At 43.2% G+C, this 27,780-nt stretch overlaps 1 protein-coding gene across 2 annotated transcripts in view; it reads left to right on the forward strand.

Moving 5' to 3' along the window:
* The window catches only part of PIK3C3 (phosphatidylinositol 3-kinase catalytic subunit type 3), a 66,537-nt gene extending 59,267 nt beyond the window's left edge, over positions 1–7,270 (forward strand). For both annotated transcript variants that reach the window (XM_058823500.1, XM_058823501.1), the window contains 2 exons: positions 2,613–2,738; positions 6,594–7,270. In XM_058823500.1, coding sequence (XP_058679483.1) covers positions 2,613–2,738; positions 6,594–6,608 — 141 coding nt within the window. In that variant the 3' untranslated portion in view covers positions 6,609–7,270. The remainder of the gene's footprint in view (positions 1–2,612; positions 2,739–6,593) is intronic.
* The last annotated feature ends 20,510 nt before the right edge of the window (positions 7,271–27,780 follow it).

Genomic DNA, 27,780 nt, shown 5'->3' on the forward strand with positions numbered 1-27,780 from the left:
GCAGGGCTGAAAAACTTTAAGGCAAAGACTCAACACTGGGCATCATTTGATCCTTCTGTTAATTGCGAACTGATTGCGAGATCTAACCATGGGTGAATTTCTTTGCACATATATCAGTGTGCCCAGTGTGTTTTGTGGGAGGTGGGTTTAATTAGTCATTCATTCTATGGAATGAAACTGCATCTTAAATATAACTAACTGCAAAAATTCTGAGAAGGTCTTTTGTGAGCAAATTAGAAGATTGCCAAAGTATTTGATTACTAAACTTGTGGAAAAGAATGTTACGGTGGTTTTTTTTTTTTTGTGGTTTTTTTTTTTTTTTTTTTGGAAGTGGAGCTAGTGATTTTGATGAATTCTCATTAACATTACCTTTTTTGTTAGCACTAAACTAGATGTGAAAGAAATCTCTGCTGTAATTTGGGGATGCATTTAAGCTTTTGCATAATTGCAAGCATGTGAGTAGTCCATTAAATTCCGTTGGATTCTACTGTGTGCATCATTCACTGTCTAAAACTTCTGATGTAGGAGTTAATAAACTTCCTTCTCTTGTTTGTTATGAAGATGAAAGTTCTTCATAACAAGAACTTCTTAGAATAATCTGCTGAATCTCTCACTGGTAACATGTTTAATTGAAAGTTTGAACTTTTTTGGCTTAATCCATTCTTTTATATTGATCAAACATTTTTTTGAGAGGAAGTTGAGAAAAAACTACTTTATACTTACTTCAAACATATCAGCAACAGAGTTATAATGGTTATTTTGAATGAAGAAACTTTATGTTTATAGAACTCTTTTCCAAACTAAATAATTCTACAATTCTATAATTTTTCCATACTGTGCTGGCTAGCTTAGGCTTTTTATTACAGTGCTGAAGGGCACTATTTTGGAATGTATTACCTTTGAAAGGAACACAGAGTTATATGCTAAACTGAAATCAGTTAACACTCAACTGAAATCTTGGAGCATTTTTGCTGTCGTAAAGAGTGTATGTGGTGTTCTTGGTGCATGGAAAGCCTACAAATTAGGACATGAAGGTGGTATCACCTCACAAATTCAACCTTATTGTGAAAATTTTTGAAATAATTTGGCTCACATTTTGTCACCAGCTAAAAATAATGAATTCAGGGAAAATGTTTAGGAAAGACTTAACTCCGTCTTACAGTCACAGCCATGAGAAGGTTAAGAAACAAATCATTTGATATTTGCCTACATTAGAGATTTCTGATTGACAGCTCTTTAATATAAAAAGTTTTAATGAGCTCAGCTGTTTGAGATGGAAATTGGACAAATTCAGATAGCAAATAGGTCACAGTTGTTAAACAGGACAATTAATCATTGAAACAACTTACCTAGGATGTGAAACATTCTGACTTGGCATAAAGATAGGGTAAAAGAGATTGTTTGATACCATTTTACTTAGTTCATTATGCAGGAGGCTGAAATACTCAAGCTCCACAAGAGCTTGAATTGTTTGAGATTTATCTTTATGAGAATAAAGCATATGACTACATGGCAGCAATAAATCTTCCACAACTAATGTGAATTTGCTGGGCAATTTAAATTCTGTTACCAGCACTACTTTGCAAGGTAACTAGTACTTTAAATGATGGCGATGTTGTTGCTTAGGCAGTAGTAGGATCTAGGCTCATCAGAAGAGATTTCAAGGAGGAAGAGGATAAAACCAGGCTCAGTGGAGTTAGGGCTGGGCCTCCAGTATGTTAGGGGAATTTGGATCAGTTCTGAACTATTTTCTTTGAATTAGTTGGAAGTCACTGAAAGGCATCTACTGCCTCTTCACAGATGTTCTTGGCATTGCCAAGACAGAAATTGGAAAATACAGGTATTGCTGTATTCTTAATTATTGTGCATTCAGAGCATTCAGATTTTAACTCATATGCAAGTCGTAAGTACTAAATGTAACAGAATGTGTTACTGGTACAATGTTATTGTCAAAAGAAAAAAACATGTAAGGGGTAGCAGTGTCTCCAAGCAAGTGTTCTTGGCCTGTGGATACAGTTAAAGAAATTCTCACTTACATACAAAGGTCAGTTTTGGCACAGTTGATTTGCTGACTTTCCTCTGTATTCTTAACTGCCTATTTTTTACTTAACTCTACTTAGAGTTTTTTTAAGACAAATGTTAACCTGAAAGTAGGTTTAGAGTAACAAGTGCTACATCCTTTCTAAAATTATTGGGATCATCCAGACTCTTCCAATTTTGTATTTAATAGGTGAAGTTCTGTGCTTTTTCTCAAGCAGCATTTCATTCTCTACAGAATATTGAATATTACCTCTTTTTCTCATAGGATTTCAGTCCTGCTTAAACTTGTATTTCTAAGTGCTTCTCTTGACTTTTTGACCTTGAGCTTTGAAATTACTGGTTTGAATTAGGTGATTGTTTCTAGCTTATTTAAATACTATTTTTTATTAGAGGACTTTAAATAGCTGTTTTAAATAACAATGTACATTTCCAAGAATCTGTAGCTTAGAAGTAAGAGAGAGATTCTTCACTAAACTGCCAAAATGACTGTGTGCTTCTTCTGTATACATTGATAGAATAATGCATGTTTTTAACCACTGAACTAATTTTAGCCATTTCTGCTCCCATTCCAGGTGCAGGACAAGTTTCGTCTGGACCTGTCTGATGAAGAAGCTGTCCATTACATGCAGAGTCTAATTGATGAGAGTGTCCATGCCCTCTTTGCAGCTGTCGTGGAGCAGATACACAAGTTTGCACAGGTGAGGTGTTTTCTTCTCTGCTGCTGGGCTCTGTGGTAGCTGAGAGGTTGTGAGTGGTAGATTCATCACTGTGAGATATTTTAGTTCATTTTACTACAAGATGAAACTTTTAGTTGTAAGGACTGGAGAACAAGCTTGTAGAGGTCCTATAAAACATTTTGAAGCACCATAGCAATCATGCAAGGTCTGGTGTCTGGGACCAACTTGTGATGCCCATCCAGGCTGGGCATGAGCAGCCCCAGAGCAGCCGTGCCCAGAAGGGCTTGGGGGTGCTGTGGGTGAGAGGCTGCACATGGCCCAGCCATGGCACTCCCAGCCCAGAGAGCCAAACGTGTCCTGGGCTGCACCCAGAGCCCCGTGGGCAGCAGGGCAGGGAGGGGATTCTGCCCCTCTGCTCTGCTCTGCTGAGACCCACCTGGAGCACTGCATCCAGCCCTGGGCTCCCAGCACAGGAACCACAGGGACCTGCTGGAGAAGGTCCAGAGCACTTCAAATGTTATCAGAGGGCTGGAGCACCTCTGTTAGGGAGGCAGTCTGAGAGAGCTGGGATTGTTCAGACCGGAACAGAAAGGGTCCAGGAAGACCTTACAGGACCCTTCTTGGTGATGATCTGGGTGACAATAGATTATTGGCTCTGTTATTTTTGTTTTTACAATATACCCTCTATGAAGAATGATGTGTTTACCCCAACATCTTTTATTCTGTGCTGTATTACTACAATACACACTAAGACAATAAAATACTTGATTCCCGTGTTAAATAAAACTGTGTTTACAAAAGCATTTCTGCTTTGAATTTCCAATTCTTTTTTTTTTTTTCCTTAAAACCATCTGACATTTAGTTTGTGTTTATCGTGGATTTAGACATTACACTATTTTCCTTAAGTATTAGACCATGACAAGAAATGGAATTAGGAGAAAAAATTAAACTGCTTTGAAAAGCCAGTCATTATCCTGATTTTTAATTGATTTTTTCTTCAAAAGGCCAGTCAAATTCTGGTATGAACTGTGGAGAACTATTCTTATGGCTATCTATTTTGCTAAAAAGCATCTGTTCTTTTCTTCAAACTTAGTTTTTATTTTGAAGAATTGCACTGTAGAGCAGGATGAGAAGAAATAATGTAATTTCCATTTATGTATATATTTAATTAAGGTGATGTTTTATGAGATGTAAAAGAAGGAAGTGTAATTATATGGAAATGATGCAAAATTTGTTGTCATTCACTATGGATTATTTTGAACTTTGGATGGAGAATGGAAATTTCATAAGACAAAGTGAAAAATGCCTGGCATCTGCCTTAGGGTTCAAATAAAAAAAGTAAAAGCTATTAGAAATATTCAAGGTTGAAGGTTTAAGTTTGTTCAGTATGTGTGTAGACCTTTCTTTTCATTACATACTGACAGTCACTTTTTTTTTAAGACATGCCTTTTTACTTCATTGGCCTGAGGTGACTGCCACACTCTCCCAGATAATTGTTACTGCATTTGTGAAAGTGTATTACAGGTTGGATTCAGGTGACCTTTTCCTTTTCCATTCAGGCTTGTTTTGCTTGATCTTTCTTCCCTGGTTTTAAAATAACAGAACAGATTTGTTCAGAATATTTAAAAGTACCCAAGAATGTTATTCCAGGTTTCTGTAGGATGGGGCTCTGAGCAACCTGGTCTAGTGGAGGGTCTCCCTGCCTATGGAATAGGGTCTAGGGTTAGTTGGTCTTTAAGATCCCTTCCAACCAAACCATTCTGTGATTCTGCCTCCCAGGAATGATGTGCTAAGCCAAATGCTGATTCACATTCCAGCAGGCACTGATTGCATCTTCCATTCATATTTTTGGGGGTTAATGTGCAAGCCCACTGGTGTATTACACTTTGGACACCAAATAAGCAGATGTGACAGCCGCTAATGTAGGCCTGATACAGTTATCTCATTTTGTGGTTTTTACCCCTTCAGCTGGCCCATGCTGAATTTCATCACAGAGGTATTTTCCTGAGGCTCTGTGCAATCTTTGTGCACTGCTGCAGAGTGTGCAACCTGTGTGCTTTTTAGCTTTCCTTTCTGCTTCAGGCATCTGGTGCCTAGAATGAAAAACAAGTGTCTTGATTTGCAAGTGCTATAGGCATCTCATGACGCCATGTGACGCTAGTTTTGGAGTTCTAGTTACTGCCTTTATTCGCACTCTAAAAAATTTAGGCTTGCAGGCTTTCTCCTGCAAAGATACTGGATTGCAAGTGTGAGGAGGATGCAAAAACAATAGACAAAGATTAATCAGCAGTTTACAAGTCTTAAGAATCTGTGGTTTATTAATGTATTTTTTTTAATACTTAAAAAGAATCCAATGAAAAGTAAGTGTAATTAATGTCAATTCTCTATATTATGGGTGAAATGGGAGGCTTCTTAGCAATATTTATTACTTCATCAGTCAAAATCATTATCTTTTTGTCCGAGGCAGTCTTAAGAATTTGCTGCTGTAGTCTTCATGGAGTCTGCAAATCGTTAAACAAATGAACAGTTAATAGGTTGTGAATTTGCTGTAAAGGGATCATCTTACTCAATGGCCAACTGAAGCTTTCCCTTCCTTCATCTGCAATTCTTCATGGAATTGTCAGTGGCCTTGTTCTTCATAGTATTATAAGTTTTCTGGAAAAAAACCCAACGCCACGCAGGTGTTTCGACACAAGTCACAAGTGTAAACAGCAGATTTGGCCTAATGCCACACAGTATTTAATTTCAAATGCTGTTCAACACATTTTTTGTTTATCAGTAGATATTTATTCTTTTACTGCCTTCAGAATAGGCCTGTGAGGAATCTGCGCAATCTACTGCAGCACTTAAGAGCTTTTTAACAACGCTGGTTATTATAGTAACCATGGTGTTTTCAGTGTTCTGTATGTCACTCTGCATTAACTAAAGCTCTTGGATAAAGCAATCTGGATGTTATGGAATCAGCTTTGTATTCTTCTTTTATAACAATATTCTAAATTGTGTTCAGTTTACAGCTGTGTTATGAAGCCTTTAGTTTAATTTCTAATGTGTCTCTAATCTGTTATTTTATCAGATATTTTACAGACCTTTTCCTGCATTGCTTGTCTCCTTAATGGTTATAAAAAAAAGTTGTCTCAAAAGTAAATAAATTCAGCATTTAGAATAAGCTAATGGTTTTGTACAATAGTTCTCAAGAGGAGGAAAAGGTGCATACTAATTTTAGTTGACACTAATGAAGACTTGATAGCCATTTCTCCCTGGAGAGTCATTTTCATTTTAGCAGCATTATTTATTTCTGTAGAGAAGGAAACAATCTACAGTTGAAGTGTCTAGTTTCACATTTTATTTCCCTTGTAAATTTACAAATCAAGTCAGTTGTATTCAGGGCTGAAATGGTAAGCAGTGATTAGAAAAGTGAAAGCTTGTGGGATACAGGGTGTCTCACCTAAACTGTAACTGTACAGTTTTGGGGGTTTCTTAATGCTTGGCTGATACCTGCTTAGGAGCAAACTCAGTTTCAGCTGTAGAAGTTCCATGGATTTAGAGTATCTCCTGGCAGTAACCCTAGTGCTTCTGCATCAGAGAATGCAGCACCTCAGCACAGGGCTTCTGTTTTTCTTCCTACTGGATATCAAAATAAGATAGGGAATGTCTACCAGCAGGACTGTATATATTGGATAGAATAATTTGTCAAAGGGGTATATAGAGTTAGCTTCTGCTTTTTCCTTTAAAAGGTTGTGAAAGTCATCTACCCTTACACATTTCACCATGTTTTTAAACACAGAGTTCAATTTGTGCATAGCATTTGTTCTTTGAGAGTAAAGCAGATTGAGTAATCTCTGTGCTGTTGTGTTTTTTTCTTTTCTTTTCCTTCAGTATTGGAGAAAATAAGCTTTTTGCCTGCTCATGGTGGAAACAAGCAAATTCACAAAACAGAGACTTTTCTCAAGCCCTTGTGGACTTAACCAAACAGTTTTGGAAGGCAAAAGCTGCAGATTTAATAGTGTGAAGAACTGAGAACTCAGAAGGTAGAGAAGCTTTTTGAATCTCTGTTCATTAAAGGTTTAAAACCAACCATTTTTTTAAAGGAATATCATTGTTTGTACCATCCTTGGGAGCCTCAAAGGTTGAAGTCAGCAACTTCCTCTCAAGCCAAAGATAACTGGAATTGGATTTAATGGTGAATTCTTGTACATGTTAATATATTTTCTTATTTAAAAACAGAAGTAGATACAAAGCTAAAGCAGGGAGGCTACAGTTTCTTGGTGCAGAAAAACCCCTCACAAAACTATGTTAATCCTCTCCTGTCCCTCCCCACTCACTCTGTTCCCTGAATAAGTTTTAAATGTAATTCATAGGATCCTTTATTTCCTGCCTTTGGCAATGTTATCATTTAGAATGGACAGTCATTTTTTGCCTGCTTACAAAGTGTTTTTAAGTACTGATAAGTTACCCCAGCTGTAGGCAGCCAATTAAATGATTGCTAACAGGCTCAGCAATGGGAATACACAGTGAGCAGTTCAGTATTTCACGCTTGAACTCTAAATGTTTTCTGTACAGTGATTATATATTCTTCACTCTAATAAAAACCTTTGTTGTTGCAGTCTTGAGGTGTTCTGTTTTGTCTTTTTAATCTCACTTGCTGAGACATGGCACACTAGAGGATTATTTTTGTAACTACTGTCTTTTTGCAAGGATTTTCACTTCTCAGTTTACTTGATGCTGGAATAACACCACTCATGAAATTACTTTTGTGCCACATGTTGAGTTCATAATGAATCTGGTTTGTATGATCAATAATGTAATTAGCTCTTCATAAATGTGTGGCTCTCTTCAAAGTGTGCTCTAATAGTCCTGTATTTTTTTAAATAAGATTTTTAGTCACAAAGAAATCCTTCCCAATTATAAGGATAAGAGGGACCTATTTGAATGTGAATCTGACTGGTATTTGTGAATCAATTTTGCTTTGCGCTGTTGTCCCTTTTTTTATCCTGTATGTATGACTTAAGAACTGCATTGCCCTAGTTGCTTGGTGCTCATGTTGTCTAGGAACACACACTGCCACAGAGGATCCACCATCTCTTTAGCCCCTCTTAACTTAAATCACTCTTCTTTCGAGAAGTAGTAGTGATCATTTTCTTGTGGTTTGGTTTTTTTTCTGTCAGACTTACATATTCCTCATCTGCCTCTGTTTCTCATGTGCTTTGTGGCACCTTCCAGGTATAATTCTGAGAGCCTGGACTTCTCAGATGTTCAGAGAGAATTCTGCAAAAAAAAAAAGGTCTTTTTCATTCTTTTAATACATTTCTAATGTGCATCCTGTGGGCTCAGATAACTTCTGATCTTTATGAAGCAGCCACACTTCATTTGACTTGAATTCTTGTCTCTGACCCCAGCCCTTTCAACTGTACATATTGTAGGATTTTTCATCTATATCTTTTGAAGAAAACTTCCTGTTCTTCCTGCTCAAGTCTAGTTATGAAGGATATGGGCATGACCCAGTGTGTACAGTTGACCAGACAGGCCAAGGTTGTCTCCTTATTAAAACCCAAAAGACAACATCAACTCCATCCTAGAACACATTTTTACTTTGCAGAGATGTTTATAAACTGTTAAATTTATAAATGCATGGTTGTTCACTATGTCTTGTGTTTTAGAATAAGCCTGTTCTTATGCTGGACTATGCAACAGCCTATTAAAACTGTACTCTTAAGTTATAAATATTAGCATGTGAACCCAAGTGGAATGTGATTACAGTAGGAAAGGCTTAGGAAGAGCCAGACTTCACTGTCCAGTTTTTAAATGGAGAATACCAGGCACAGAAGCAGAAAAGCTTGCCTGAATCAGTGGGAAATAGTCGAACCAGTGTGTTCATCTGTGTTTATGCATGTGGAGTGACTCTGCATATATTTTCAGTGTATTTTCCAAAGAATTTTGTGAAACAGTGAGCACTGACAAACCAACTGTATATGTCTCTCATCCAGCTAGTGGCATTTTTTAGGCTGATATGCCTCTTCTGTCCCTAGCTCTTAGGAACTCTTATAGAATGAAGAACAGGACAGCACTGAGACTGCTACAACATACTAGATGCAAGTACATTTATACTTTAAGCCTCATCTTCTAAATACCAAGTATTGTTGAAAATTGAAAAACATCAATAGGTTTATTTTTTTAATAGTCTTATATAAAGTTCTGACTGTTTTGTAAAATCTGATGGCTCTTAGCACCTCATGTGGAATAATTTATTTAAAATAAAACAGACAGTTGAAAAGAAGAAAACCAAACAAGCTGGTTTGCTGAGGGGAACTATGTTACTTTGTTTTAAATGAAAGATTTTTTTTGGTGTGTTACTAAAATCTTTGACTTACTGGAGTATAACAGATTATCTTTCATGGCTTAATATCACTGTGTAATGCCATAAGTGTATGATGTGCCTATTGTCTCCAATAAATTCTGAATCCCTTGAATAACTACATAAAATTCTGTCTTGAGGAGTACAATTCTTAAAGGTGAAATCCTTTGTGTATTTCACAAAGGTAGAAGCCCAGTCAGGTGAAGGTACCAATGTGAATGTCAGACAAGAGTTTTACCCTGCACTTATATTTGTGTGAGTGCACAAATGGGGTAGACACACACACACAGCTCTGCATGGAGTGAGGCAGTGAGCTCCATCCTGTGTACTGGAGCATGGAAACCAGGCTGTACCAGGTGTGCCACAGAGTAACTTGTCAAAAGTCACCCTCTTGAGTCCCTCCAGGGAAGCATTACAGAGCAAAAGAAATAAAACAGTCAGTAATTTTGCCATGGACTTATTTTGACCAGCAGTGGTATTTTATATAAATTGAGATAAAAGGTGCAATAAAATTACACTTGTGGATGCTTTATTTGCCTTTCAGCATTCATCTTGGTCTCATACTGATCTTTTCTCTTACAGAATCTATCGGGATTCTTTGGGATTGAGGGTGGGAGAAGCAAATAAAATAATTTCATTTTTCCTTCCCTACTGTAGACTGTCCTTAGTTGTTTTCATCTGCCAGTGCATCAGGAGCAGAAAGTGCCACAGTTGGCTTTTCTTTTGTGGGTAAAGAAGCAATAATTTCCAAAGTAGGATTTTTGGGGAAGGCAGGGTAGAAGAATGAGAAAGATGTGAATGTGCTCTGTGCTTTTAATACAAAAGACCTCTACTTTTGGCAAGAAACATCCCTGTTCTTACAGACAGTTACCTGGTATTGTTGTTCTTGTGCAATTTAAAACAAAAGCTTTTGCAAGGCTTTATAGGAATAATGACTTTGGAAGAGGGAAGAAAGAACAGCGAATGGGAATTATAACACCCCCTTGCAGAGTGGGGATAGCAGAAAGAGAGGGACTCTAAATGTCCTGCCGTTTGTAGTCAGGAGAGGTTTAACTCACAAGACCTGGTATCATCAGCAGATGGTGAAATACTGTGGTTATTGTGAAGTATCTGAAGCGCCTACATTTTAGGAGTCTTAAGGCAGTCATCGAAAACAGATTACAGGTAGATTGTGTTAAAATAGATTTTTGTAACCTCTTCAGCTGATGTGATGATTCTTTGTAATAGTGAGGCTACTCAAAGTGTGATATTGATGCCCTCCTGCCCTTCTGTCATTTAGATTGGACCCTTCAAGGGTGAAAGAAATTTCATTTTGGAGGATAAAATGCCCAACCCCTGTTGCTTCCTGAGTATTAACAGTGAAGTGGTTCACCTGCCTGAAACAGCAAGAACACTGCTTGGGGAAGAATCCATAGCTCATCTACACACAGGCATTAATCACTTCAGCTGTGTGTGAGACAGTCCTTTCCAAAGGGAATTAAGCTATACCCTGGGGAGGAACCTAAATTCCAGATAAAACACCTCTGCAATTAGAAGCTGCGCAAAACTTAACCATTTGGAATTCCTTCCCTTGACAGAAGAGTGTCCTCTTCAGTGGTGAGGGCTCAGAAGGTGGCAATTTACAAAGCTCAGTGTTCATAACCTGCAGTGTAAAAGTGATGTGAAGGTGTGGCTGAACCACTGTGGGTAGCTCTGGAATCCTTTCTTCCATGGTCAGGCAATTCACTTTGGTCCAGCTTGTTGTCCTCACAGTTACATGCAGATAATTCCACTTTCTTACTCTTGCTCTGTGTTTAGATATTGATTGGATTATGCAACAGGTAAATCATAAAGATACACATCCCAAAGTGACAAATTGCTTTGTCTCTACTTCATCTGTTAAGTGGGAAGATAATTTGCCTTTTTTTGGTGTGTCCTCTTTCACTGGGCATCAGAATATAAAGGTAATTGTAACCAAAGGGTTTTCTCTCTCATATCTAATTTAACATCTCTCACTGATTACAGACTGAAAAACTTGTTATTTAAAAAAAAAAAAAAGTTTTGGGTTTTTGTTTTGTTTATTTTTAAAGTTTAGTTTCTTGTACAGACATGTACAAACAGTTTTCTAGCTGAGAAGATAGGAAGTAATTAGTTGGAATCTGCTTTTAACAAAGCATCTGCAAACTTCTTCTCTTTGAACTTTGGGAGTAACCTAAGTTCCATATCTGGTGCATGTATAGAGAGATGGCTGTGCATCTTCCTGATGGTGTAGCATCTTCTCCTGTGTCCTCAGGGCAGGGACAAACCTCTTTTGCTTTTCCAGTAAATACTGGATTAGTTTTGGAGGGTTTTTTTTCCCTTATCTGATGATGTCAGTTGTACTTACTTAGTGCATTCAGCTGTCCTGACATTTTTCTAATGCTGTATTTTCATTAATTGACATACAAGTGAGAGATTTCTGATGAAAGCACAGCTGGCCTAGTGGCAGTGTCTATTCCCTGAAGTGGGCAGCTTCCATTTCAGCTTAAACTTGGAATTTTTCTCTCTTTGTCTGTCTCTGCTGGGAGCCATTCTTATGTAGATAACATCCCTGATCCTGCAGTGACAGACTCAGATGCTGAGATTGCTGACCCCAGGACAGTGAAGGGGAGACAGTGGTGCAGTGATGGTTGTTTAAGTCATTCACCAACTTCAAGGATGAGCATATCCACTGGCATGGCAAGAAGCTCTTTCTTTAAAGGAATTATTCAGGTGAGGTCTCTGGTCAGGTTCTCTTTTTCCAAGGGAAAATACAGCTGCAAACCTTGTGACAGTGAATGAGATTGTCTTAAAAGCAAAGTACATGGCAGAGACCTGGCTGTGGAGACCTGTAAGACCTGTGCTTGTAGAAATCCCGAATATGGGACAAAAAACGTGTTTATATAGTTTAGAGATGTTGTGCACAGTTAATCCACAAAATTTACTAAAACCTGTAGTGGTACATTTTCAAGGATATTGGGCCATATTGCATTTATCTTTTCCAAGTTGCAGCATGCCAAGTAACAAGGTGCTCTGTGACATCTTACTCCCAACGAGGAGATGACAGGTCTCAGCTCCCGTTCTGCTTCTAACTTGACAAATGCTACTTTTGAAATGAGAACTGAGAGGCTCTGTGCCACAATCATGGCATGTTGTCCATTGGCCTTGAAGGTTTTTTGCTTCTTGAACTTGTATTTCCCTCCCAGCTCTGTAAACTCAGTGGTGCAGAACCAATTCTTAACTTGTCTCACACAAACAGTACCACAGCTTGGGGCTTTAATTTGAGGTGGACCTGAGAAGTGTCATTAGAACTTGCCAAATAGCTGTGTGTTTTGATTGGACTTTGTGTTCAGACTTGGGTCATTGGCTTTTGTTTGTTCCATACCTTAAAGCTCAAAGGTGCCTGAAGAAATGTATTTGCTGGAGCCCCTCTTCCTGTCAAACAGTGTTCTGGCAGTTCCCTCCACCCTTCTGTCTAGTAAAAATATGGAAAATTAATGTTTCTGTGCTTTCATTCATAATTGATCCTACAGTTCTGTACATACACAGGTAAAACTGACTGAAATACAGCAGTTTTAAAGCTTAAGCAAGCAATAGCCTCAAGACACATTGTGTCAGGCACACATTTTTATCAGTGTCCATGTTTCCTGCATCCGTGTTGTCCAGCTCAGTGTGTACCTAATCCTGATTTAATATGTTGTAACAGATAAATTATTTCATTCAGTGAAGAGATACAGCCAGAAGGATAGCTAATAGCTGTACGATTTTTTTTCTCATTTATCAGCACATGGAATGCAAATGGGGCTGTACAAGAACAACTGAGAATTACGAGTCCCATGGATTATTTTCTTGTTTACAGTTTCAGACGTATAAATGAGCAAGAACAACTCATTTAAAACTTGGAAATCAGCATAAATCAGGATGCCTACAGCTCAGTCTTACATCTCTATTATGTGTGTATACAAAAGGTTTGCTTACCATATGCTTTTCCACTATTTCATTATTTGGTTGTCCATGTTTATGTCCCTGGTCATGCACCTACTAATGTTTCTCAAGAGTTTTAGTGCTGAGCCTTCTGCTCAGTCATAAAGGTTGTTGGTTTTGTTGCTCATACTGAGTTCTCTTGTATCCATTACCATTTTTCAGTGCTGGGGTTGGTACTGGGGCAAAGGCTGGCACAGCTGTGGGGGTCAGGTTACCTGAGTTTTGTGACTGCCGTGTCAGTCTTCAATTTAGGCTCTGTCTGAAGATGCAGTCACTGAATGCTTGAATTCAGTTGCACAAAATACTGCAATGCAGGAACATAAAGGAGGAATCTGGGGCTATTGCAGTTGCTACCATACTGAGAAAGATTTGGGGCAATTACCCCTATTTTAATTATACTAGATTAAAGCTACCAGCTGCATGCATGTTGTGATCCTGTATATTTCAGTATCTACAGGATCCTGTTTAATTCTTCACTACACTTGGATAGCTGCCCAAAAATCTCTTCTTCCCATTTGCCTTGCTGGACTAGCAGGCAAGGATCACCATCCTTAGCTTTTTATTTGGACCATGGATTAGGATTTCTAAAGGAGATTTGTTCAAGATAGGTCCTGCATTTAAGCACTATCCTTTCTGGACTCTAGGTATTGCTCTATGGGGAGTATGGATATACCAGTGTTTTCCATGTTGTCTTTGTCACCCTGCCATGGCAGTCTTGGCCACCTCAGGCCATTTCAAATGGCACTGTGTGCTTAATTTTAGCCAAACTGGATCATGCCCATATGCCTGCTTTAGTATGGGCTGATTCTGAAATTACTAAATTCCTCTGACAATGCTGAATAGATTTCTATGAATCATGCTGGGCACTTGATGGAGATATTTGTATGAAGCCAAAATACATGTTGTGGCAGTGTGTTTTTTGATCGTAATGCATTTCTAGCAGTCAGTTTTATAATCTTTCCTATTTTGTACTGTTATAGCATATTTTATTATGGATTGTTCCTTTCCCCTCTGTGTTGTTGTTTTGCCCTAGCTGTCCATCTCCTCAAAGATCTGCCCCTCTGTTGCCTGTTCCTCCTCCTATTGGATGTCAAGCCCTCCCCAAGCCTGCCCCTTTCTCTAGAAACTTCCCTATCAATTTTGTATCCTTCGAAACTCCACTGGTTTGTTTATTCTCTTCCCCTGCAGTCCCCTATTGGTTTAAACATTGTGTTCCCCACCTTGTGTTCCACCCCCAGTTTCTCCCAATTGGTCAAAGATTGTATCCTCTCCTGGGACCTCCTCCCCCTTATAAGCTGATGTATGCGCTAGAGTTTGCCCTTTCTGTCACTGAACCTCTGGGAATAAACTTCTTTGGAAACCACACAGAAGGCCTCTCCCTGATCCTTGTCCCTACCCTTGGCGCAGTCTGCAGTCCACCTGTGCCATAGAGCCGCCGTACCCTGCAGCTGCTCCCAGACTGGACAGATTTCTGGGGGCAGCGCACCTGTGCTGTTGGTGCCAGGAGCTGGTCGGGCAGAACAAACCCAGCACTGTGGCATTCGGCACCCAACGTGGGGCAGCAAAGACTCCGGCTTCAGGAACTGCAGTGGACTGTGTCAGCTGAGGCACCAATGAGAGGCCTCTTCGGTCTGAGACCCCTCGAAGAGGCTGGAACCGGCGCTGGATGACCCTAGTCGGAAGTATGAAGCCCTGGTGCATTAGTGCACCTGGAAGATTACTCCACTTTTTGGTTGGTAGTACTCCAAGGGGGGAAGCGGCAACCCTCTTGCACCCTTGAGGATCGCTTCCTGGGTAGGGGACCTTTCCTGCAGGTTTTTGTTCCTGAGGCTGATGGTCAGGTGAGTTCCCCTGGGGGCTTTGGGACAGACCCAGCAAGGGGAATCCCCCATAGGCAGCCGCGCTCCCAGGGGAGGGAATGCACTGTGCAGAGTGCGAGCAGCTTGCTGCCGTCAGCTCTCTTGAGGCCCTTTTTTATCTTTGTTTTTTGCTTTACTGCAGCGGAGGGTGGATTGTTGCTGTTTCTGGCAGGCTGAGTACTGATCTGTCGGTACAGCAGAGGGCGATTCTTTTCCCAGTTGTGGGTACCCTTGGTGGGGAGGGAAAAATTAAAGTTTTTAAGGGGATGTTAGAGAAATTTATCAAGTGGCAGTTTCTCCATTTTCTTCAAGAAATCCCTTATTTACTTGTAGATTTCTGTTTGGGTAGGGGCACATTTGGGATTTTAGTTCACTTATTTAAGGAAGGATTTAAGTTAAATTAGAAAGCTTCGGTTAAAGTTATCCATATTTAGCTGACCCAAGCATGAGGGAGGGTGGAGAAATAGTCACATTGGTTTCCCCAGTTACACCCAGACCCCTCTTTCCCGATCCCCCAACGCTAAATTCTTTTCTCCTACACTGGGTGGATTGGGGAGATCAGCCCCTCCACAGCAGACGCAGGGCTGCTACTGTCTCCCTGGCTTCCCCCAGTCCCCTCAGTACCTTTGCCCTGACGGTGATGGCCACACTGTCAGGGATTCTTCCCTAATCCCTCTACCCACTCTCTCATTCCCAGTTAATAACTCCCAAAATAACTTCCAAAGCAGTTTGTCCCCCCATTCCCTGAAATGGTTCCCAAGGAGCACAAGATGGTGGTCGCCACATGGCTTGGCCCTTCCCTTGGGCTTCTCCTTCTCAGAACCTTTCTCTCCCTGCATTTCCCAACCCCTTCCTTTCAGCTCCATCTCTCCCCCCAAAGGCTCCACCCCCACGGGTCGCAACCATTCCACCTTAGGTTATGTCTCTACTGAGAGGGATGGAAGTGGAGACTTCTTGTCAGAGACTATAATTTTGTGTGCTCCCCTGTCCTGTCTTCATCCTCTTCCCTGCTAGGGACTCAGATAATTTTTTATCATCACCAAACATGTGAAAGCTGCTGGCAAGAAGACATCTTGGGAAACAGACTCCTTAGTTACTGTCAGCTCTTTCAGTAAATTCAGCAGACCATCGCCACCATACAAGAGGAACTAAAAGTGACTGTAAAGTTATCTCAGTTGCTCGAAATCTTTTTCAAATTTCTTCCTTGTTGTCCAGATTATTTTAGGTTTAAATGAGTTTCATATCAATAATGTGTTTATTTAATTATCTTAGGCACTTTAAAGCTACTGGGTTTTAATTGTAAGTTGTTTTGATACCTTTGTGTATTATTTTTTGATAGATTTGTTGAGTTTAACTGTTTAATTTCAATTGTATTGATATGGATGTGTGTGGGCATTGGTGTTCGGTGGGGACCATTTCAGTTAAAGTTATACTAGTGCATCGAATCTTGTTTCTTTACCACTATCTTAGTTCCCATGTAAATGTTGAGTTGAATCTTTTATGTACTCCAAATGAATTTGTGTCAGTTGTTTGTTTAATTTTAGTAACCTAAAATACTTTGAAAATATTTGTTTTGCAGGTAAAAGGTTTTGTTCTGTATCTTTTCAAAATTGTTAATTCTGTAATTGCTGTTAACCCTAAAAACTTATTTGCATCCTCAAACATCTCTCTCTTTTTTAAACAAAGAAAGGGGAGATGTGGCAGTGTGTTTTTTGATCGTAATGCGTTTCTAGCAGTCAGTTTTATAATCTTTCCTATTTTGTACTGTTATAGCATATTTTATTATGGATTGTTCCTTTCCCCTCTGTGTTGTTGTTTTGCCCTAGCTGTCCATCTCCTCAAAGATCTGCCCCTCTGTTGCCTGTTCCTCCTCCTATTGGATGTCAAGCCCTCCCCAAGCCTGCCCCTTTCTCTAGAAACTTCCCTATCAATTTTGTATCCTTCGAAACTCCACTGGTTTGTTTATTCTCTTCCCCTGCAGTCCCCTATTGGTTTAAACATTGTGTTCCCCACCTTGTGTTCCACCCCCAATTTCTCCCAATTGGTCAAAGATTGTATCCTCTCCTGGGACCTCCTCCCCCTTATAAGCTGATGTATGCGCTAGAGTTTGCCCTTTCTGTCACTGAACCTCTGGGAATAAACTTCTTTGGAAACCACACAGAAGGCCTCTCTCTGATCCTTGTCCCTACCCTTGGCGCAGTCTGCAGTCCACCTGTGCCATAGAGCCGCCGTACCCTGCAGCTGCTCCCAGACTGGACAGATTTCTGGGGGCAGCGCACCTGTGCTGTTGGTGCCAGGAGCTGGTCGGGCAGAACAAACCCGGCACCGTGGCATATGTGACAGTTCTGCTTTCCTGCCAGTACTGGCATGTTCCTTGCCAGAACCAAACAGAGGGCATTCCTAACTGGATGTCTCAGCCATTAGAGGTTTTGAGAATTTTAAGAATCAGATCCTTCTAGTTGTCAGCAGAGATGTGCATTGGGCCATTTCCATGTCCAAAGGATGTCACAGCGTGGGCGTGCAGACCCTGAGCAGTGGAATTCACTGTGAGTGTGGATTAGGTGTGCATCCAGGCTTAAATTTGTTTGACTCTATAGTTACGCACTGTTGTATTGTGTTTTTATTACCTTTGTTCCATTTCTCTTAATGGTTTTATCTGTGTACCCCAATTCTCCCCAAATGGTTTGCCCTGAGTTGCTTCCCTCCTCCCCCATGTCAATCCTCTAATTCTGCTGATTCATTCCCCAATCTCCTCCCTGGACCCCTGTAAATCTCTCAACCTTACATCCCCTCTTTCTAGAACCTTCCAGTGGGGGCATCAAGTGATTGGTCGGAGGTCAGGGCCTCCCTCAAAGTATTCCGCAATTTGTTGCCCCCCCATGTCTATCTCCCCAGTTTCCACACCCCCAGTTCTTCCCTTTGGTTGTTCCGTGAATCCCTCCCTTGTTTCCACCCCCCTTTATAACCTGTTGCAATAACTCAGTCTGGGCTCTTCACAGCTGGTTTCTCTGAGGCATGGAGCTCTCTTTGGACTCCCAATAAACCTTGGACTTAACCCCTATGAAGAGTCAGCTCCTAACTCCTCCACCATCACCAGCCAGCACCTCCTCTGCATTAGGGCTCAAAACCCTAGCTGCCCTCCTGGGCACGGGAGGGTGTTGTTATGAACAAGTTCATAAGTTAATACAATTAGAGCTGTTAATGTTAATCTGAAATTGTAGTAGGTTAATTGTGTTAACTAAATAGTCGTTAAATGTTAAACATCTAAGTTGCCCCCACTGTTAATCCCCTTACCTTACTGGTATCTTGTTCCATCTGTCTGGTACTGCCTCCGCTGCTCTCCAAAATGGCGCCAGGTAACATCCTTGGGAATTATGCAAATCAAGAGACCTTCAAGAAAATCCAACAAAAGACCCTAAAACTTATGAGCTGATTAAAGATTCACTGTCAAAACCTCGAATGACTGCCCTCCTTGAACTGATTACCTGGGAGCTACTGAAAAACCACATCGAGCCTTCCACAAGCCCATGGAACACTCCAATTTTTGTCATACCCAAACGATCCGGAGAAGGCTTTTGCCTCCTACATGACCTGCGAGAGGTGAATAAAAAGATCCAGCCGATGGAACCTGTGCAAACTTCGCTACCGATGAATTCTATGATGCCAAAAGGACAACCCTGTGCAGTGCTCGATATTAAGGACTGCTTCTTCTCCATCCCCTACATGATGCGGACAAAGAACGGTTCGCCTTCTCAGTCATCTTCCCAAACAGCCAGCGACCCAACCCGTGCTTCCAGTGGCGAGTGCTTCTGCAGGGAATGGTTAACTCCCCTGCCATCTGCCAAATCACCGTGGACCGAGCATTAGCTCCAGTCCGGCAGAGCAATCCCGCTGCGACTATTATTCAATACATGGATGACATCTTGATCACTGTGCCATCAACAAGCCAGGCAGACCAGTTATATTTGTGGTCTCAGAGGTCCTAAAAGTAAATGGGTTTGAAAATGCCAGCACAAAGATAAAAAGAGAACCATGCGCGACCTTCTTAGGAGTGGGAATTTCGAACTTCTATGTCACCCCTCCCCAAATAAAAATTCAGCGGAAACATCAGAACACTTCATGACATGCAGCAGCTAGTGGGATCATTACAGTGGCTTCGCAACATCATTCTGATCCCTCCTGAGATCATGGATCCCCTAAACGACCTCTTAAAAGGGAAGAGCCCATGGGAGAGTAAAAGAGTAAAATACTAACACCAGAGGCTGTAAGCTCGCTTGACTTCATCGAGTGTCAGATGTCAGTAACTACACTCACCAGGTGGGACTCGAACGTGCCGCTTGACCTGTATGTCCATCTCACGAGGAGAGGGGGAGTAGGAGCACTAGCTCAGGGGGTCCCTGATAAAGCCCAACCAATACAATGGGTGGTCCTGGGAAAACCATCGCGTGCCTTCTCCCCAGAAGTTGAGTGCCTTGGTAGCCTCATCATGAAAGGCAGGAAGCTCGCTCTGAGACACCTGGCCGCTGAACCTGCCAGAATATACCTACCCTTCCGCAAACAGGTTCCTACGCAGTCGCCAATGATATCAGAATACCTGGCCATGGCCCTCACTGGATTTGGGGTAGAGATTTGGTACGACGAAACCCCCATGGACGCAGTTGCTGGCGGTCATTGACATCAACCTACCACCTAAGGTAATCGACTGGCCATGCGAAGGACCCACAGTTTTCACTGACGCGTCCTCACTAACTTCCACTGCAGCGGTAGTGTGACAGACAGGAGAGCGGTGGCATTGCATTAAAACAACAGATCCTGCGCTGTCAGTCCAACAACTCGAGGCAGCCGCTGTGGCACTGGCATGTGGACTGTTCCCAGAGGAACACCTCAACATTTTGACAGACTCCATATTCGTGGCCCGACTCTGTCTAGCCATGGCTGGACCCAGCATGGTAATGTCCGCAGTGGTGACAATGCTGGAAGAAGCGCTTTACTCGTGGAAGGGCACTGTGTCTGTCATCCATGTCAACAGCCACAGTCTGGTCAAAGGATTCTTTCAGGTGGGTAACAACAATACGGATGCTGCCGCGAGAGGGTTGTGGACCCTGAGAGAAGCCTGCCAGCTGCATGAATCTCTACATGTCGGGGCCAGAGCGCTCACAAGAAAATGCAGGATCACCATCACAGATGCAAGGCACATCGTCGCCTCGTGCCCCTACTGTCAGAGGTCACCATTATGGTCCAGCGGTGTCAACCCTAGGGGCACCAAGGCTGCTGATGTAAGGCAGACAGATTTTACGTTATGCCAGCTGCTGAGACCCCGAGCATGGTTAGCGGTAACAGTAGACACTTATAGCGGAATAATCATGGCCACGCAGCACCAAAGAGCTGATTCCAGGGCAACGGTTCACCACTGGTTAACAGCCATGGCACGGCTAGGCATCCCGAGGCAAATTAAAACAGACAATGGTCCAAGCTTCACCTCGAAATCAATACAAGCAATCACACCAAGATGGGATATAACGTTAGTCCACGGTATCCCCTATCACAGCACTGGACATGCCATAGTCAAATGAGCCAAGCAAACTCTAAAAAATAAACTGGAGGTGCTAGCAAAAGCGGAAGATTTCACCAGTTCCATTCCGCCGAGAGATCAAGCGCGTATTCTAGCAACTGCCTTATTAGCTTTAAATCAGTTCCTAAGAGGAGACGAAATTGAAAGTCCTGCCCAGAGGCACTGGGCCACCCGGGCACTAGAGGAAGGCCCGCAAGTAATAATCAAAAATGAATTAGGAGAGTGGGAAGCAGGTAGGATGTTGGTACTCGTGGGGCGAGGATACGCAGCTGTAAAGAAAGATAGCAAAATTAAATGGTGCCCACTCAAATCAATCAAACCAGACCTTCAGGGCAAGAACTAGCGAAATCTGAAAAGTTTGTTTTTCAGGACTGGACCCTCAGACATCACCATGGCCCATATACCCCACTCCCAGAAGGCTGTGTCGGGTCATCAGGCAGCCCGATGGCAGACTACATCGGAGTTGTGAAAAAACCCAGTGAGAGGCTGGCACAAAGAAGAACTGGGGGAAAGAAAAAAAGAGCTCAGCACTTGTCCTAGGTGGTATCCGTCAGGTAGGGTTGGAACTCTGGCCAAGTTCTGACTCTACTTGGACGGAATACCAGTCAACCCAGAACCTTTCCTGCACCAAAGGGTCCCAGGGGTGTTTTGGGGAGAACATGAGTCCGGACATGGGCTCTCCAAAACGCCCTGGTTTTAAAGTCAAACAGATCACAGATTCTGGGAGAACAATTTGGTGCTGTGATGTCAACAGATAAGCTGAGGAAGTCCTGCAAGAATGCCCGAAGTCATGGTTCAGTCAACCCCACGGTTGCCTGATCGCCCTGTATTTTAAATAAGTTCGTGTTGGTTTTTTTCAGAGAAGCAGTTAGAGATAGTTAGCTTTTCGTTTGCATTACATTGCTTAACTTTTCGTTTGTTAAATATCTACAGTCATAAGTTTGTTACAAGTTTGCTACAGTTGTTTGTTTTGTTACAGTTACAAGTTTATTACTGTCCCACCAGGCAGTTCTAACCTTACTGTTTCCTATGTTTTTAATAGGTCATGAAAGCGGGGGGAAATGCAGGCTCAAGATATCATGTTATCTAGGACATCTTGCGATATTACGCCTAACCCCTCTCCCTTTACCATTGCCCTGCCGTTACCCCCTGTTATAAATCACCTGTTCAACCGTTAATAAAGGCCATTTCACTGCCCACCACATTGGTGTCAGCGTGTGCTTTGGTCCTGTGGCAGGGGTGCTGCCACAGAGTCGCCCTCAACCCGAGACACCACACTCCGAGCAGCGGCAACAAGTGGTGCCAAAACCTGGGAAGGCAGGATTGGACCCGAAAGCGGGGATCGCCTGGGCGGAGGAAAAGCAACCGGAGTAGTGGGCTGTCTTCAGCGGGGAGGACGCTCCCAGGGGACCAAAAAAGGAGGAAGTCTCACGTTGGGGCGACAGGAGAGGAAGGCTAGCATTGTGATTTGCGAGGCAGGAGGGCTACACCGAGGCACCAGTGAAGGAGAGGATAGAGTCCCTTTCTAAGGTTGTCTTTGAATTATGGAGCTGGGTTATGTGGATTTTTTGGCAGGAGCGGGGAGAGTGGGGGGCCGCCCAGGATTGCTTGCCGGAGGGGCCCCAGCAGGTCACGGATGATTGTGAGTCCGCTGAGGGAGAAGATTTGCAGCCGTGGGAAACCCCCCCACCAAGGGAAAAAGGAATTGTTTTGGGAAGGGCTGCTGGAGGAAGCGCGAGCAGCCGTTAATTCAGAGGTGCAGTGCAGGGCTGTTAAGTTAGGGGCGCGGAGCGGGACTGCCGCCTCGGAGGTGCGGGGTCGGGCCGTTAAGTTAGAGGCGCGGAACGCGGCAGTTAGCTGGGAGGTAGAGGGCACCGCCATTGATTTGGGCCACGAGGAAGCCTGAGCGGGGCCTCTGCCCTGCGTGCCGCGGAGCGGCGGAGCCCCGAAAGGGGGGAATGCGGGCGTGGGTGCCGTTGGTCGAGAAGGAGAAGGGCTACAAGGCAGCGCAGGCACGCAGGGGGATGTAGCAGCAGAAAAGGGCACGGAAGGGAGACTGGTGCCACTCAGAGCGGATCGTATTACAGGGCACTGCCCTTCCCTAGCTGGATGTGGGATGAGCCTAGAGGAAGAGGGCAGCCTGGGGCTGAGCCAAAGGAGCAGGGTCGGAGCCAGGCAAAAAGGTCTTGGAACCCGGCAGTCTCCAGCCAGATGAGTTCCAGGACCGAGTCAGACTGAAGATCGGATGAGTGGTTTCACAAATGGTCCATCACTGAGCCCGACTCTTATTCTGATCACTCTAGTTCAGAAGAAGATGGAGTGAGGGCGTGTAAGGGTAGCCACCGCAATCATCCTGCTTGGGTCAGGGGGAAGCGAAGAAAGGGGCAAGCTCCTCTTACGGACTGGAGGAGAATTAAAATAGCGTGTGCTGAGTGGGCCTCTTCAGCCAAGCTAGTGTTTCCCATCCAGGTGGGGGGGGGGGCAGGCGGAAATCAAAGAACTTATACACCTGTGAACCCCAAGGATGTCCAGGCAATTGGGAAGGCAATTGCAGGCAGAGGAATTAATTCGGTAATGGTCTCCACTCTTGTTGACAATGTTTTTGGGGGGGATGACATGCTCCCGTTTGATATCAAACAGATATGTAGGTTAATTTTTGATGGGGCAGAAATGATTGTTTTTAAACAAGAGTGGGAGGACAACTGCAAGGCAGCTGGCCTTGGTGACTGGGGCAGACCATGCACTGCATGGCTCCAGCTTGCAGCACTTAATGGGCACAGACCCGACTATGATCACCCCCCAGGCACAGGCTGAGGGCCTTCGGGCCCCTGAGGTAGTAGCAACAACCCGAGCTGCCAGAGAGGCCATTTGCTCTCTGTCTAAGGTCATTGCCACACCATCGCTGTGGTCCACCATAAGGCAGAATGAAAGTGAGGGTTTCACACAGTTTGTGGACCGCCTCCAGGCAGCAATTGATTCTTCCGCTCTACCGTCAGAGGCAAAGGGCCCTGTGCTAGTGGAGTGCCTGCACCAGCAGTGTAACACCGCCACAAAGGACATCTTGCAGTCGCTGCCACCCAGGGCTACCATAGCAGACGTGATTAGGCATGTCATTAAAGAGGAACACCTAGCCCCAATTCAGGCAACTGTCCACACCGCCATAACCAACACAATGGCACGCTTTAAGTGTGGCCAGGAGGGGCATATCACAGCAAACTGCCCTCGGTCAGGATACCCACTGGCGGCCATTTCCCCCTGCCAGATGGGACCAAGAGGGCCATGCTGGACGTGTGGAAGGAGGGGGCATTTCATTAGGGAGTGCAAGCCTAAGGATCAGGAAAACCGGAGGGGGAGGGGGCGCCCAGGCAGCATACAGCCCCCTCCCACTTGGAAAGTGAAGCGGCCCGGCTGTGCCAATTGTCAATGGGGCACAAAACTCCCACACCCACTGCCCCCTCCCACGGTCAACTTCACAGCCCGACCAAAGGCCCAGTAAGGCCCATCCACACCCCAGGAATGCCGGCAACAGCTCCCTGGGGACGAGGCCCCTGGGTGGCCCTGGCCATGAAGATGTGGAAGAGAGACCCGTGGGTGGCATTAGCTGTGAAGGCAGGCAGGCACCCACTAATAGTGTCGGCTGCCTGCTGTCTCCATAACAACTCTGATGGCTCTGCTATTTGTATCCCTTTCTGGGTCGATACAGGGTCAGATGTCACCGTGATCCCCGACGTACGCTGGCCTTTGCAGTGGAAGTTGGAAGAGGCCCCCATGGTAGGTGGGGTTGGAGCGGTGTCCCATGCCCGAAAAAGCACTCAGCTCATGGCCCTAACACTCTGCACTGAGAGGGGACCGGGCAGAACCATCACCCTATCCCCGTATGTGATGTCTGGATATCCACCCTTGCTAGGAAGGGATGACCTAACCCTGTTAGATGTCCGAATGACAAATTTATTCTGCGGGCCAGTGCTACACACCCACAACTGCCCATCAAACTAACATGGAAATCACTAGACCCAGTGTGGGTTGAACTAAGCAACAGGTCCTACTAGCGAAAAGTTCCCCTACTCCACCAGCAAGGCTTTAGATGTCGCCGTGACCTGACTGGAACTGGGTCAGAATGAGGACCCTAGACGATGAGCCAAAAAAGGTGTCTTCCTAGGCACGCCCATGAGGATAGGAGCCCCAGTTCTGCTGTGGAGCAAAGCTGTCTGCCTCCTCTGTGTCACCAAAGGGAGCAGCAGCAGTGTGTGTGACTCTTCAGGCCCCACCCAGAGCTGATCACTCAATAAAGGCATCCAGAAGGAGCTGGTCTCCTTGCTCTTGCTTTTCACAGTGTCATCCGCAGTCTGCCGTGTTGGGGCTGGTCGGGCAGTGACCGGATGGTCACAAAGAGGACATGGCGACAACACATGCACTTTCCAAGAGGAGGGTAAAGGAATATTCCGGGAAAGGGTTAATCCTATCACATTTTCATCCAGCTTCTTCCCTTCGTTTCCATAAGCCTGAAAAGTCTTTGTTTCCATGGGCCCATCTTCACCAGAAATTGAGACCTTCACATACAATAAAGTATAAGGAATACAAGCCCCATCACTGAGCCCTGTGATACTTTTCCCATACTTAAATGCCCGTGGATGGGGCCTGGAGTAACCTGGGCTAGTGAAAGGTGTCCCTGCCCATGGCAGGGGGTGGAAAAGAGATGCTCTTTAAGGTTTCTTCCAACCCAAACCATTCTGTGATTCTCTGAGAGCTTTAATGAACAGTCACCCCCCAGAACCACAGGAGATGGTGGTGTCCCAAGAAGACGGACTGCTTTTCCCTAAATTTATTAATGGATGATGTTGCAGCAGAGAACACCAAGTTCTGGAAATGCCAACTTCTCAGAAACTGTCACAGAGTCAAGGGTACTTCACACAACTGGGCACATCAACCAAGCCTATATCAAAGAGGAGATAATTACATGACCCCAGAAAATCAAGTAGCTCTTCCCTTATGCCCAGCTTGGGCTCTGAATCTTCCCATAGCATCTAGTTGCCACTATAGGTAGGCTTCAGATATGCTTTCTCTGATCTCTCTTACTTAACTGTTTTCAGGTGTTTTGTGAAGCTTAAAATAGCAGATGTGTTCAGTTCCTGGTAGCGGAAAGATGCCAGACAAGGTCTAAATTATTAACTTTTCTATGGTGGAGATTTGCATGAATTATGTCAATTTAAACATGAATTTCTACTCATACTGCAGTTTTCAAATGTCTCTGGAGGATTTTATTGGTTATTCCCTTCATATTTTCTTTAATTCTATAAAATCCAGCATGACTGAGGATGAGAAGGAGGATTTTTTTCTTATTATTATTTATTTGAATAATTGAAGAAATGAGGTTTACTTGAATTTGAAATAATTGTGGTGAATTCCTGCTGGCACAAGAAAGGACAGACTTCATCCCAGTGCTCCATGGCTAAATGGAATTAAATGGAAAACCAGCTGTTTTCCATTTCACATATGTGAAGAGTTTTGCCAGTCTCCTTTAAATCCAATATATCTGGCATCAGGTATCAAGTATCCAAGTGGTTCTTCTTTCATCTGTTACATCCATCTGTGTTGTCTTCTCTTGACCTTTTAAATCTGCAAGCTCTTCTGAGCAAGGATCATATCATTACATTTACATAGTGATTATTACCAAAGGTCTGGAATCAATGACGGTTCCTATAATATAAATAGTTATGGAAGAAACTAGCAATCCAAGCCCAAATGACAAGGCATTTGTAAATAACATAGCTAGATCTTGATTGTTAAATTAACTGTAAAATCAGAAGGAACACTGGATAGCTGCACAAAAGCCTGTTAAGAAAATACATACTTGCACATTTTTATTTTGATCCTCCTGAAAATACCAGAAAACAGAAATTAAAAACTTAAAGAAATTAAAATAATTAAAACCAAATAAATTTGTTTTCTAATTCACAGTGAGAAGAGTTTTCAACTATTGGTTTTAAACTAAACTGTGTAAACACACAGTTTAATCTTTTTAGCTAGTTTTCCACACTGCGCCAAATGACTTCTGGTGTAGAACAAAACAGGTAATATATTTAGAGACCTTAGCATTACACAATCTAGAGCTGGAAAGAGACTAGAAAAGTTAAGCCTGAAAAATGTTGTTGTTAAGAGGGCAGTAATGCCTTCCTGTGACTGACTCTTCACCATGAAGGCACATGCTGGATTGCAAAAACAGTTATCCAAGGTTTATTTGTAACAAAATGATGGAATGATAGAATGATTTGGGTTTAAATGGATGTTTACAGAGCATCCAGTTCCACACCCCCTGCCATAGGCAGGGGCACCTTCCACCAGATCAGGTTGCTCAGAGCCCCATCCAACCTGGCCTGGGACACTCCCAGGAATGGAGCAGCCACAGCTGCTCAGGTTGACCTGTGCCAGGACCTCACCACTCTCATTTCTTCCTAATATCTAGCCTAAATTTACCTTCTTTTAGCTTAAAAGCACTATCCCTTTACCTAATGCTAGAGGTCTAATAAAAGTCTGTCCCCATCTGTCTTATAAGCACTCTGTAAGTTTTGAAAGTCTGCTTAGTGCAGCACCACTATCACCATAAGGAAAAACTGCTTTTTGCAGGCCCAGCTGTTGAAATGCTTATTCTGGTAAGAGATTTCAGAGTTCTAATACCCATAATATGTTAAAGAAAAATCTTTTCATGCTCAGTAGCAGTCACAGAGCAGTTGATCATTAGGATTTAGAATTAAGAGAATGTACTGAGAACATCCTCATGCTGCTGCACGTGTGCATGTACACACACTGAATGCAAGCAAAGAAAAATGGGTGTCCCATTCCAAAATAGATTCCAAAATGGAATAGGAAGATGAGTAAAAAGCATAAGCAAGGGAAAAAAAAATGCCTCCTAACACAGCACCAACAGCTGGACCAGGAAGCTTCAGTCTAGAAAGGAGACTAATGAAGAAGGATGTGAATGAATTCTTTAAAATCTGCAGTGCCAGTGTCCAGTTCTGGGCTACCCAGTACAAGAAAGATAAAAACTTGCTGAGGAAGGGATTTTACTGAGAGAGCTGGGGCTGCTCAGCCTGGAGAAGAGAAGGCACTGGGGTATCTTATCCACCTGTATAAACAGCCAGTGGCAAAGAATGAAGAGGAGGGTCAGACTGTCCTCCCAGTGGCATGACAAGAGGTGTGGAGATGGTCAGATCTGGGGACAGGCTGCCCAGAGAAGCGTTGACATCTCCATCAGTGGATGTGCACAAAACCCAGCTGGACATCTGCTCCAAGTGGCTCTGC

The sequence above is a fragment of the Ammospiza caudacuta genome, chromosome Z, assembly GCF_027887145.1.
Source record: "Ammospiza caudacuta isolate bAmmCau1 chromosome Z, bAmmCau1.pri, whole genome shotgun sequence".
In the NCBI taxonomy this organism is placed as follows: Eukaryota; Metazoa; Chordata; class Aves; order Passeriformes; family Passerellidae; genus Ammospiza; species Ammospiza caudacuta.